We start from the raw sequence: 14,059 nt of genomic DNA, 5'->3' as shown, positions 1-14,059 counted from the left end.
TATTTTAAAGAGCCTTAGTGACAATTTAAAACTATTAAGACATTGTGGTGTAAACACAATTTGTGATACAAATTTGACACAAAAGAAAACCAAAATTCTGCAGAGTCTGTATAGAAATCAACAAAAAGATTTTCAGATGAATGATGATCTGCAAGGCCTTTCTGTTTAAGCTCATAATTGAACAAATTCTTAGTTTAAATGTATGTTGTCTAGGTTCCTGCAAAAAAAAAAAAAAAATCTCAAACGAATTTCAATTTCAGGATCAATATACACTGACACGATTTAGTGAAGAGACCTTCTACCTTTGCGGAGAAACACCATTATTACATTCTTTAACACTGAGACTATCTTGAATTCATTATTTCAAGAAAGGGCATTTTACAAACGACACCAAGTCAGATTTTGTAGAATAGGGATGAAATTTCACAGTTCACAGAAGTGCAGGCAGCCACTGACTACCTAGCATCTCAAAATTAGCTTGTTCTTTCTTCCTCCTTATGCAGCTGCAAAACAACAGAATACACTTAATTCTACCAGGGGTGTTGTCTGAAAATATGCTATCAAATTTAAGTCAGCACATAAAGACTGCTAACATGAGGCTGGCCACTTTTAAAATCCAAAGGGATCACACTGTCATTCTTTTAGATCTGAAGGAATCAGAAGCAGTCACCATAATCGATTCAATGATGGCTATTTTCCAATATCATAATATATGGAAGCATCTTAATTCCACATTTTCCAATTGCAGACTCACAACAGCCATAAGTAAGATACAACAAACATCACTCACTCACACATGGTCATTTGGGTGGTTTTAAGAAACATCTAATTTACCTTCTTTGTGTGCTCTCAACAATGAAGAAATGAAGGGGAATTGTTTCTTTGTATTTTTTTCTCTAGAAATGTGGTAGTTGACTGTGGCTAGTAAGCACTTGAAATGTGACTAATCCAAATGAGGCAAAAAATTTGCATTCTGCTTAATTGATTAAAATTTAGAAATAGTAAATTCCGTTACTGGAAAACTTTTATATATGTTTGCAACAACTTGAGTATGTGAATCTACTTTTGCACATGCAAATTTTATGAGACCTAAATACAGATCAAGTACTTCTGGTGAAAATTTAGCTTAGCGTCAAAATTGAGATGTGCTGTTAGTATAAAATACACACTGGATTTCAATGGCTTAGAATGAAAAATGCACACAGTACTGCAAAAGCAAATTTCATGTTGAAATCACTAATTTAGCTATAATATATTAAATAAATATTTTACTAAAAGTAATTGCACCTTTTTGTTTTAAATCTTTCGAATGCGGCTACTAGAAAATTATAAATTGCACGTGGCTCTCATTAAATAGCTTTGGGCAGCGCTGCTCTAGGGCACAACCACGACTCTACCAGACACATTTGGACATCTTCCTCCGAACAGACAGGCTGGTCATTGAACAATGGGGAAAGGAGTAATGCGTCCTCAAAGCATGTAGGTTTAAGAAAAGAGTGTAGCAAGCTCTACCCACAATTTTACCATGTGAGCAGCAATGTAATACCTCAATATGGAGGAAAAAAAATGAGTTATCAGTACTCAAAAAAAATTGAAACTGAGTATACTGCAGACAACTTAAAAGAGGTAGAGCCAACTGCTCTGTCTTGGTTTCATTTCCCAAATGTGGACCTTAAAATAGACAATAAAGCACCGCTTCCAAAAAGAGGTAAAATATTTCAATACTAGCTATCAAACGAGCCCCACTGAAGAAGCAAAAATCGCTCTTAAATCTTATCTCAACTTCCAAAGCCACAGAATACACACTGAGCTAGGAAATCAACTTCAAATTGCCAGCATTTCCCTCACAAGCAAATTAGCAGGATTGTGCACTTGGAATATTGTTTGACAAGAATGAAAAGGAAACAATTCAAAACAGATTTCAGGACCGGACAATTAGATGAGGAACTGCAGATTTAATTCTCAATCAGTACTGTGATTAATCTGATTCCCTGCTTTTCCCTAGTGTAATTATACAACACAGATGAAAGGATGAGCATTTGGACTGTCAGTTCTATATTCCAGACCAGCCCGGTGACTCAAAGCAGACGGCTCTACCATGCTAACCACCATCCCAACAACAGTGGAAGGGAGCCTTGAGCACTGACTGTACAGTCATTGCATAACGAGACATTAAAAATTTGGGTGTCCCTAACTCTTTCTATGTTCGTCTAAGGCAGGTGAAGAATTTGCTGAAACTGGACGCACCCGTCTTCAATGACCCTCTTAAATCCGGGCACGGGGTGAACACAAAGACATCTGTCTAATATCCTGGCACAATAGACACACACCCCACAATTAAAAATCCTGGACGCGCTCTCTCGCTCTCTCCACACACGCACACGAAATGCAGGCTGCTCTTTTCGTAAAAAGGTCTGTGGTACAGGAAAGGTAACAATAACCCCAACTGTTCCCAGGAAGCAACTATAAAATCGGTCTTGCCACGTCCCTGTGTAACCGTCAGATAAAATGCAGGGAGCCCGCCCCACGCCTTATGGGGTGGCCGACCCGGGCTCGTTGGCCTCCACGGGGTCGCTGAGAAGCCCCCAGACCCTCTCCTGGCAGGAGATCCAGGTACACGTCTATAAATACTCCAGGGTGAAGAGGACGAGGGAAGCAGAGGGGAGGGAAAGAGGGCAGGGGGCAGGCCCGGGGCGGGTGCGGGAGGCCCCGGGCATCGCTGAAATACATTTTTCCACACTCCCGCTCCCTCGCGTGGAGACTCACTTGCCGATCACCTCGCACAGCTCGTACACATCCTCGAACAGCACGTCGTCGTCGGCCATGGTCCGAAGGGGACAGTGGCCGCAGCGTGGAGGGTTCTGAAAACTGGGTTGGGGGCGCCCAAGAGCTCAGTGCCCGGGCTCCGGGCTCGCGTCCTCCCCACCGGACCCGCAAGCCCTCAGTGCTGAGAAAGCTCAACCGGGGCCGCGAGGCCCGGAGACTGCAGCGCCTTTCCTCTGCCGGCTGCCGCCCCGGCGCGGGCGGCGGGGCCGGGGCGTGGGAGCGAGGGCGGCCCGGGCCCGGCGCCGCCCGCCCGCCCGCTGCTCTTGGCGCTGTCGCTCGCCGCCGCGCTGCCGGGCGTGCGGACCCTCGGGGACCCGCGAGGCGCCGCACTCTCTGCTCGTCAGCCCGCGCGGGCCGCGAGGCCGCGACCGCTCCCTCTGCCCGAGACCGGCTCCGGCGCGGCGCGGGGCAGCTCGGGCTACAGGGGGGGCCGCGACAGCACCATGGAAGGAGGATCGTCGCGAAGGGAGGTGGTGGCGGCTGATCGGCGCTGGGGACCAGGAGGCGGCGGCAGAGACGCTCCCTCCTCCTTCTCCTCCTCCCGCCGCCGCCGCCGCCCGCCCGAGTGTGGGAGGGGGCTTCGCGGGATGAGTGTTCTGTGCGGGCGGGAGCGGCGGCCGCTGCCTCCAGCTCCTCCCCTAAGCTTCAGCTGCCGCCTGGCTCGCGAGCCCCGAGCACCCGCCTCGCGCAGACGAACCCTCCTCCCTTTCGGCCCGCGCGGCTGCTAGAGCCTCAGGCCCCGCCCACTCCAGCCCCTTGGGAGGCAGGGACCGCGGAAGGAGGCGGGGGATCGGGGGGGGGGAGGGCGGAAAGCGCTCCCCGTGGCGCATGCGCGCAGCTCCCGCAACGTCACGGAGAACCGGCGGGCGCGGGGAATCTAGAGGGCGCTGGGGGTCGGCTGGCGGAGCTCGGAGGGTTGCAGCTGCTGAGGTGGGGCTGGTGGAGGTCGTCGCCTCTATTCCCTAGCTGCGACCAAGTGGAGAAAGGGGACTGGGGACAAAAGGTCCACAGCAGTGTGCACGCTTTTTTTTTTGGGACAGCATACTCAGCACTCTGGCAGTTTTCCTCGTTCTTTCGTAACCTCGGGAAGCCGTTCCCAGTCTGGGGCTGGGAAAAACGCAGGGAAAGGGTTCTAATGAATGGAAAAGCCAGAGTGGAGGTGGAGAGAGACTGTCACTCAAGACGGCACTTGGCGGCGGTTGCTTTTAGTGCCACCCTGCCATTCCTTAATGAAGATGAGGGCTGGGGGGGGGAGGGGGAGAATTGTCCAAGGAAAGGACCAAACAAAAACTGCAGAGGAAGGTGTGCAAGAACGAACAGTGAACTCGAGAAATGGCTTTTCCTGCCGCCTGCCCCAAACTCACCAAATATCTATGCAGTGTCTATTCCTGCTAGACAAAATAGAGACGGGTCAGGAAGATAGTGACATACGGAGACTTTAAATCCATTGTATAATGTTCCCCAGCCCCGCATCTACTTTGTCTACTGTACTTCCTACAAATGTTGGAGTTCTCCGCATAAAAAACGCAACTAGAAGGAATGGCTGCACAGGGTCAGCCACGAAGTAAGGCTGTGGGTGTTGCCGCTGTGCTAGGTTGTATGCAATATGAAAATTTCTGTTCAACTGAGCATGTGCAGAATGAGCCAACGCCATGAGACAGGTATATGCCTTAGTTGAAGACCAATAAAAAAGAAGTCTTTGTTCCTCCACACAGCAGAAGTGTCCAATTAGTTCATAAGTCAGCTTTCCAGAAATCATCTGTTAAAACTCTCGGCGCGGTATTTTTTAAAGTACTATTTACCAAAGTGCAGGGGGCAGGGTGAAGACGCAGCCTGTTTCCCTTTCAGAAATGATCTGCACAAACCCTTGACTGCTTCCTCAAGAGGCTGGGAGACTTGCCTGTCAAATATTTGGTAGCTAAACCTCTTTCTTTTCTTCTTTTTTAAAAAGCGAATCAGGGGAAAATATAATTGCACATGGTTTTCCTCGTTTCCCAGAGATTTTGTGTTTTCTCTAAAGAACGAGCTTCAGCGCCCAAGAGACTTCGTGTTTGAGGGCACAGCAGTAACAAGTCACTTTTCCCAACCTATCATGTCTACCTGCCACCTAATGAATAAGGCATCACTCATTCTGCTCTGAAGCGCACATAAATCCTCACAAGTCACCTTGCCAGCTTAGCTTCCTTTCTCCAGCCCAAACATGAGCTATGCTAAGGCTTTGTTTTTGGAGTTTATCCACTTTATTTTGGAGTTTACCTTTCATGGAGCATTCTTCTCAGAAGCAGAAATGGATAATTAGAAAGCAGAAAGGGACTGTGCAGGTGGGGAAGCATAGGCATGGTCTCTGCTCTCAGACAGCTGGTTTAGAACTGAGAAGAGCCCTAGTGGCCACGGGGTCCAACTCCCTTATTTCCAGGAGTGGAGGGTGTATAGGTCGGTTGCTACCCCATACTACCAGTATTTGATAGCAGTTCTAGATTTGATGTGGGATCAGACTCAATCTTTGTCGGAGAGGTAGACAATAGATTCATTAAGTTAATCAATGCAGCCCCCCACCACAGGGGTTAGTCTAATCTTATCAGCTCTTGATACTTCCTGGTCAGTCCTTGCTAGAATGGCTCAGCACAAAGTTCAAAAGTTTCCCTCCAGCTAGGATTTACATGTCTGAGCTCCTAGAGAGTATTTAGTCACGCAGAAGGGTCTCAGTGGTCCACAGTTCCAAGACTTTGCATCACAGCTGATGGCAAGCAGAAGCTCCTCTCTGCTTCCAGGATGAAAATAACCAAATCTTTTAGATAAACTTATTTCAAAATCCAATACTTCCCCCCCAAATGTAAACAGTCAACTGTAAATAATTTAATTCCGTCTTAGTTAATGAAATGAAATGTAACTAGTTGTGTAAGTTAAAGCTAGATTTCATTTTGTTAATAACTGAATCTTAAAGTAACAGTCATTTAAACAAACAAGGGTGGCGACTTTCTCATTTATCAAGGAGCCTAGAGATATGTGGATACTGACATTGCATTCACTACTCCCTGGTTTCATCAGTGACCTACTTTGTTCTTTCCACTCTGCCATCCTTGATCATTTGCCTCTTTCCTTTAGCTTGTTTCATCATCTCAAGATGGATGCAACTGTTTCAAATATCAACAGTATGGCACAGGAAGGCAGAAAGGGCAGGTGAGGTCTTTTTACTCCATCTCATCTCTATTAAGGAAATAAAATACATTTTCTCTACTCACTTGTCCCTATCAGCGTCACCTAGCAGGCAGCCTCACTTGCAAGGGAGGCTAAGGACATAGGTGTTTTTGCCTTCTCTATGGAGGTAGATGGGAAGGAAGCAGGTGGAACAGACTCCAATGATCAATTAGCAATCAGTCTAGCATGGGAAAATTACTGTTTATTGTCATCATAATGTAGATATACCACTAGTATAAAACTGATAAGTCTGAAGTTTTTGGAACTCTCTAAAAGCCTCAAGGATGTTGTAGATGCTACATAAATTTGATTCTTAGACATCATTACAAATCTCTAATGATTTTGAGTGTTTGTTTGAATTTCTCAAAATTGGGATAGATGTTGCAGGTTGCTCAGCTCCCATATAATTTCAGGATTACACAGATATAGAAGGGAAAAACACATTCCAGGGAAATATTAGGATGAGGGCCACACAGAGGGTAGTGTGGCATAAGCTTAATTTAGTCAATTTAGAGATCAGCCTCATTCTTCAGTTTGATTGTTAAATCATATAAATTATTACTGAATTAATGAATAAAATTAAGATGAGCACTGTTATCAACTAGAATAAAGTTATTGCCTCATGGCATAAACAGGGTATTCTAAACTCACATGGAAGACACTATCCATTGTTTCTGTTAAAACCACGTGGATTACACAATATTTTATGGTACTTTGTTTGTTAGTCATTGGTTGAATGTTTAAACAAGCCAACAGGGCTAAAGTGACAAGCAAGGCTGGCATAATCCCTGTCTATTTTCAGTTGCACCCTAAAGGATCAGGCAAATAATTATGAGAAGTAATGGTCCTTAGGGTTTTGGAAGTTTGAGGTAGCCAATCTGAAGAGGGTCTATAGGCTAGGGAGATGACTTAATGATGAAATGTTTGCTGTGCAGGCATGAGGACATAAACTCAGATCTCACTGACCTGTCTAGTTGAAGCAGTGAGATTTGGACTTAGTTAGAGACCCTATCTCAAGAGATAAGTTAGAGGGATAGAGGGATACACTGCTTTCAGCCTCTGGCCTACTTATCTGCACAAATGAGAGACCACACGTGCACACATACACACACGACATCCATCCATCCATCCATCCATCCCTCCCTCCCTCCTCCCTCCATCCATCCCACAATTAACTATCAATATGTATGTATTGGTTGAGGAAGACCAAACTAAAGAGATGCTTACACCAAGACTGAAAAAGTATAGAAATTACCTTTTGGAAGGATTGGGGTATGTGGATAATCAACAGAGAGAATAACATTTATGGGGAAAAAAACCAAAACAAACAAACCACCACAACAACAAAAATGACAATGTTCTTTTGGAGACCTGAATCATACAGTGTAGGAAGAGAGAGGCCATAATATGTTAGAGAAATAGACAGGGGACAGATAGTAGATGTTAAATGCCCCATTAAAGAATTTACCTATTAAAATGCTTGGTTTCAGTGAACTGACTCTTCTGTGTCAGCTTTGGTCCCCTGGCCCTGTGCATGAATGGAGTGCTACAATTTAATGATTTTTTAAATTAGTGTTTTGTGTCTGTTGTTGTGTGTGCACACAGCAACACACACACACACACACACACACACACACACACACACACACACACATCAGAACAGATCTTAGGATCACCTAAAGCTGGAATTACAAGTGACTGTAAGCCACCCAGTGTATGTGTGCTGAGAACTTACTTCAAGGCCTCCAGAAGAACAGCAAATGCTCTTAACTGTCGAGCCATCCTCTCCAGCCCTGGAATTATGCTTTAAGTAGTTCTTCCTTTTTGTACTTGATGCACACTGTCTTCTCCCTCTATTACTTTATAAAATGTAGGAAACTCCTCTAATACATTATTTCAATCCTTTCTGATCCCACTTAGCATTTCTGAGTGCCCCACTCCAGCTTCAGCATAATTTTGCTTACAGAGACTATGCTTGTGACTTAGATGACTTCCCACAAGCTGCTGGAACTATTTTGCAATATGCAAATGCCTGGGAGTTTAGGTCTCCTACATCTGACAGCTAGCTATTAGCCAATCATTGATAATGCAAGAATGTGGAAGCCCAGTTCCCTTAGCTGGGAAAGGGATCAGCTCTTTCCTCTGCATAGCTTCCCTAGGGACTGAGCTCAAGGTATGTACCCTTTTGTGGACCTTTACCTAAAATCAAATCCTGGCTTAGCTTCTTCCCCTTCATTTCCCCTCCTCTATCTTTTCCTGTTTTCTCTTGGAGTATCATTACCTTAGTGACTCACTTGTTTATGGTTCCATTATCAAGATTAACCTGAAAATAACAATTTCATCAAAATCATCTGGAAGTTTGTAAAACTTTTGTTTTTAATGCAGGTTCCCAAGCCTTACCCCAACCCCTTTCTCCCCCCCCCCCCGTGTGTGTGTGTGTGTGTGTGTGTGTGTGTGTACTTAAGTGAAGTGCCCAAGAAACCTAGAGTCTCAGATCCCCTTTGATCTGGGGATACAGGCAGCTGTGTGCTACCCAATGTGGGTGCTAGGAACTGAACTTGAATTAGAGTCCACTGCAAGAGAAGTACATACTCTTAATGACAGAGGCATCTCTCTAGCCCCAGGGATCTTTTTTTATATGCTTCCACCAAATAAATCTTATATACCTAAAATTGAATAATCCTTGCTCTGACACTTGCTTGGAGAACTATTTTGAGGGGGGAAAAAAGACTGATATCCCCACTAGAGTGGGAAATCCATAGGAAATGTACAAGAACTCTAGGGAACAGGAGAGGGCCTGGATATAAATGTTTACCACCCAGTGTCTTCAAACTCCAGTCCTGTAAACTTCCCTCGAACATCTGCTTTGCCTTTCTTTCTTTAATAACCATGAACAAGTCACTGGCAACTATTTTTCCTTTGATAATTTTTTCTTTTTATTTATTATTTATTTTATATAACAAAGTCCATTTAGATGAAAACAAACATTTATAGACAATATTTGGGAATTTGGGCGTCGTTCTTTCCAATCTACTTCCTGCTGATAAGGGGCGCTGCCATGGGGGATTCTAAGAAGATGCAGAAATCCTGGCTGTAGTCCGTAAGGCTGCTTTGTCCAGCTGTTTTGAATGTAGGATCACCTGGTACTCTGTTTCAGGCGGTCTGGCTTGATCAAACCACATTAGTCTGGAAGGAATCCACAGCTTTTCATTTTCTGTGGAAACAAAAATAGAAATCCTTTTCCCCGGTAACTTGTCCTTGAACTTAATTTTGGAGTCAAAGCATTTTTTTATTTAATTTATTAAGTTACATGTCTATCCCAGTTCCCTCTCCCTCCTTCCTTCCCTCCCTCCCTCCTTTTTATCCTCTCTGCTCTCTCACATGCACCCTAACCACCCTCTCCTCCCACCTCCCCCCAATTCCATATGTAGGGGAATGCCATCCAGTTGGGGTCATGTAGATCTGACAGGTCATGTGAAGTAGGGACTAGGGCTTCTCTCCTGTCTCTAGGTTAAGGCAGTTATCCCTCCATGGGGGATGTGTTAGCAAGGTCCTTTTGTGCACCAGGGATACATCCTGGCTCCACTGTGTGAGGTCCCTTAGACTGCTCAGTCTTTCTGGCTGAGACCCTCAACATTAATGGTCTTAACTCACCTATAAAAAGACACAGGCTAACAGAATGGATACGAAGACAGAATCCATCCTTCTGCTGCATACAAGAAACACATCTGGTAAAGGGTTGGGAAAAGATTTTCCAATCAAATGGAACCAAGAAGCAAGCAGGCGTGGCTATCCTAATATCTAACAAGTTAGACTTCAAACCAAAATTAACCAAAAGAGATAAAGACGGTCATTTCGTATTCATCGCAGGAGAAATCCATCAACACAAAGTCTCAGTTCTGAACATCTATGCCCCTAATACAAAGGCACCCACATTTGTAAAAGAAACACTACTAAAACTCATATAAAACCTCACACACTTATAGTGGGAGACTTCAATACACCACTCTCAACACTAGACAGGACCACAAATCAGAAACTCAACAAAGAAACAAAAGAACTAACAGAAGTTATGTCTTAACTGGGGTTAACAGACATCTATAGAACATTCCATCCAAACACAAAAGAATATACCTTCTTCTCTGCTCCACATGGAACCTTCTCTAAAATCGACCACATACTAGGTGGCATAACAAGCCTCAACAGATACAACAGAATAGGAATAGTCCCCTGTATCTTATTGGACCACCATGCTTTGAAATTGGAATTCAGCAACAACATAAATAGCAGAAAACCTGCAAACTCATGGAAAAGGAAAAATGTGCAATTGCATCACACCTGGGTCAAAGAAGAAATAAAGAAAGAAATTAAGGACTTTCTAATATTCAACGAGAATGAGGATACAACATACCCGAACTTATGGGATACCTTGAAAGCAGTGCTACGAGGGAAGTTCATTGCACTAAGTGCCCATATGAAGAAAACAGAGGATAGTCACATAAGAGAATTAACAGCCCAACTGAAAGCCTTAGAACAGAGAGAAGCGAACTCACTCCGTAGGAGTAGACGCCAGGAAATAATCAACTTGAGGGCTGAAATCAACAAAATAGAAACCAGGAAAACAATACAAAAAATCAATGCAACGAAGAGTTGGGTTTTTGAGAAAATCAACAAGATAGACAAACTATCCAAATTAATGAAAAAGCAGAGATAATTTTTTAAATATAAATTTGAAACAAGTTTGTTTTACATGTCAATCCCAGTTCCCACACCCTCCCTTCCTCCCCTGTCCCTCCCCACCCCCATCCTATTCTCTTTCCACTCCCCAGGGAGGGTGATAGCTTCCATGGGCAGTCTTCAAAGTCTGTCATATCATTTGGAGCAGGGCCTAGGCCCTCCCACATGTATCTAGGCTGAGAGAGTGTCCCTCTATGTGGAATGGGCTCCCAATGTCCATTCATACACTAGGAATAAATACTGATTTACTACCAGAGGCCCCATAGACTGCCCAACTAACATCCACATTCAGGAGGTCTGGGTCAGTCCTATGCTGGTTTCCCATGGACAGTCCATGAGCTCCCCCTTGTTCAAGTAAGCTGTCTCTGTGGATTTCTCCAGCCTGGTCTTGACCCCTTTGCTCATCACTCCTCCCTCTCTGCAATTGGATTCCAGGAGTTTGGCTCAGTGTTTAGCTGTGGGTGTCTGATTCTGCTTCCATTAGCTACTAGATGAAGGCTCTAGGATGGCATATAATGTAGTCATCAATCTCATTATTGGGGAAGGGTATTTAAAGTAGCCTCTCCACCATTGCTTAGATTGTTAGTTGGGTCATCCTTGTAGATCCCTAGACATTTCCCTTTAAATTCTCTTTAAACCTATAATGGCTCCCTCTATTATGATATCTCTTTTCTTGCCCTCCTCTAGTCTTTCCCCAACTCATCTTCCTGCTCCCTCTTGTCCTTCTTTCCCCTCCTCTTCTCCCTTTCTCTTTCTCCTCCCTGGGGGAGGGCCTAGGCCCTGCTTCAAATGATGTGACTGACAGACTTTGATGATTCCCCATGGGACGCCTAACCCTCCCTGTGGAGCAGAAGGGGGATGGGATGGGGTGGGGGGGCAGGGGAAGAGGAGGGGAGGTAGAGGGAACTGGGATTGACATGTAAAACAAGCTTGTTTCAAATTTAAATAAATAAAGGTTTAACCAAAATATACAGATTCTTTGTGCCACTTAGGCTCAGAGTCTCCAGTGTGCTGCATGCTGATGGGTATAGCATGATTTTCATTATGAATGGCACCCAATGCAAACCATCCTTAAAAATGCTGATAATCTATTGGCTCTAATTGAAAAGTTCAAGCTTAAATTAGCATGCATCAAGTTAGATTTGATTCAAGACTCAAGAAAAGTCATTGATGAGCCACTTTCCCCAAATTTTTACTATGGACGATGTGATAGTGGTTTTATCTTATCATTTGCTTGCTTGGTTTGTGTGTGTGTGTGTGTTGTTGTTGTTGTTGCTTTGGTTTGTTTTTTGAGACAGAGTCTGGTAGCCTTGGCTGTCCTAGAACTCCTTTTGTAGACCAAGCTGGCTTTGAACTTCCAGAACTCTTCCTGATTCTGCTTCCATATTGGCTTTATCTTTCGGTGTTGTAAGATGCTTACTGGGTCTCTAGGTTCTCCCCTTGAACTATCAAAACATTTGTCAGTGTTACTGACTTCATAAGCTCATACACAAGAGAACAGAGTCTTGTCTATCATGTCCTGCCAGTGCTCAAAAATTTCCCTTCTTCTCACTGGCCTGACAGTGAGACTCCTAACTATGGTAGACCAATAATTGTAGGCAGGGAACGAGAGTCTTTAACTCATTTCATCACTCAGGGCCCACCCTGATACTACCGGAAAGGAAACTCAAGAGAAAGGCAGAAGCCCCCGTGTTCTAGTCACCAACAATAGCATTGGCTGTGTCTTAGTACTCTGTTTTGTTCTCCTGTTCACCTAGTCACTGCATCCTGTTAACTTTTCTTTCAAAATGTCATCTAGAATCCTCCCTTCTTTTACATTTTGCCAGTCTCTACTCCAAATCCACTGTACTACCAACCTACAGATATGAGTTGCCAAGTGTACTCACTGGGCTACTACCCTCAACTGCATGTCCTATCCTGTTCACTGGACAGGGATTGGGATATCCAGTTTGAGTTCACAAAAGAGAAATCTCAACATCAAGAATTTGGCCTGGTGTATAGTAAACATCCTGAAGGTGTTTGGCAAATGTTGAATGAGTGAATAACTTTACAGATCTCATTAATTCCTGAGACTCTCCTTTATTGACCTTTGCTTATAATCTTGTTCCTTCATGCCTGCCCCCTAGAACATGTGTGGCGCATACTAGGTCTTCCATGTGTGTTTGTTAAATAAGTGAAAGACTGCAGACAGTCCCTGGTTTATAATGGTCCACCTTTTGATTACCCAACTTTTCTATTGTCAAAAAGCAACATACATTTAGTAGAATCCATCCACTGGGTTTTGAACTTAGATCTTTACCCTAGGATAGCTGTATATGGTCTGACCTTCTCTGGTGATGATGAACAGCAGCAACAGCAGCAGCAATGGCATATCCCAATCTGTAACACAAAAATAAAAGACCCAGGGGATCAAACTTCAAGCTGAAGATCAGAAAAGCAAAGCAAGTTGGTTACTAGCTCTCACTCTATGTCAGACTGAAAGGCAAAAGGCAATCCTGGCTCCACCAAACTTCAAACTGTAACCTCTCATCAGTGTGGCTGGAGAATCCTGAGACTTCAATGTCTTCCTATTCTCAATGTGGCTAGAGAATGAATACTTGATTCTGAGATATTGCTCCTGTCTTATATACCTCTCTAGTGCTGGGATTAAAGGCTTGTAGTGCCAGGTGCTGAGATCATCTTTGTGTGGGCTGTTTCTCTTTAGCACTGGATCAATCTTGTGTAGATCTGGGTGGCCTTGAACTCACAGAGATCCATCTACCTCTTAATCCTGAGTCCTAGGATTAAAGGTGTATACCACCACCTCTTAGCTTCTGGGTGCTGGAATTAAAGGTGTGTGCCTGGCTTCTATGACTTGTGGGTGGCTTAACTTTCTATATCCTCAGGCAAGCCTTAATAAATTGTAAATAATATATCACCACATGAGTCAGTGTTATGATCACAATGTAAATAATCAATGCTCCTCAGTGTGCTGTGTGACTAAGCTGGGATGAGTGGGATATAGTATATTAAATACATTTATACTTAGGGTATTTTCAATTTATGATGCGTTTATAGGGATGTCATCCCATTGTAAGTAGAAAATCAAGCATGAATAGTGTGTGCCTCTCTCTCTCTCTCTCTCTCTCTCTCTCTCTCTCTCTCTGTGTGTGTGTGTGTGTGTGTGTGTGTGTGTGTGTTGTGTGTGTGTGTTGGCAATACTGGGGAAGGAATTCAGTGCTTCTAAATTCTAGGTAAGTGCTCTGCCACTGAGCCACATTCTCAACTCAGTTCTTCACATTTTTTTTTTTTTTTTGAG

The 14,059-nt window shown here is 44.0% G+C and overlaps 1 protein-coding gene across 13 annotated transcripts in view; it reads right to left on the bottom strand.

Annotated features, from left to right (window-relative positions):
* Cask (calcium/calmodulin dependent serine protein kinase) overlaps window positions 1-2,965 on the bottom strand; it is a 309,975-nt gene extending 307,010 nt beyond the window's left edge. For all 13 annotated transcript variants that reach the window (XM_051179168.1, XM_051179169.1, XM_051179174.1 and 10 more), the window contains exon 1: window positions 2,767-2,965. In XM_051179168.1, the coding sequence (XP_051035125.1) occupies window positions 2,767-2,825 (59 nt within the window). In that variant the 5' untranslated portion in view covers window positions 2,826-2,965. The remainder of the gene's footprint in view (window positions 1-2,766) is intronic.
* Window positions 2,966-14,059: the final 11,094 nt, after the last annotated feature.

Source organism: Phodopus roborovskii, unplaced genomic scaffold, assembly GCF_943737965.1.
Source record: "Phodopus roborovskii unplaced genomic scaffold, PHOROB, whole genome shotgun sequence".
Taxonomy (NCBI): Eukaryota; Metazoa; Chordata; class Mammalia; order Rodentia; family Cricetidae; genus Phodopus; species Phodopus roborovskii.
This window is presented reverse-complemented; position numbering and strand designations above follow the sequence as displayed.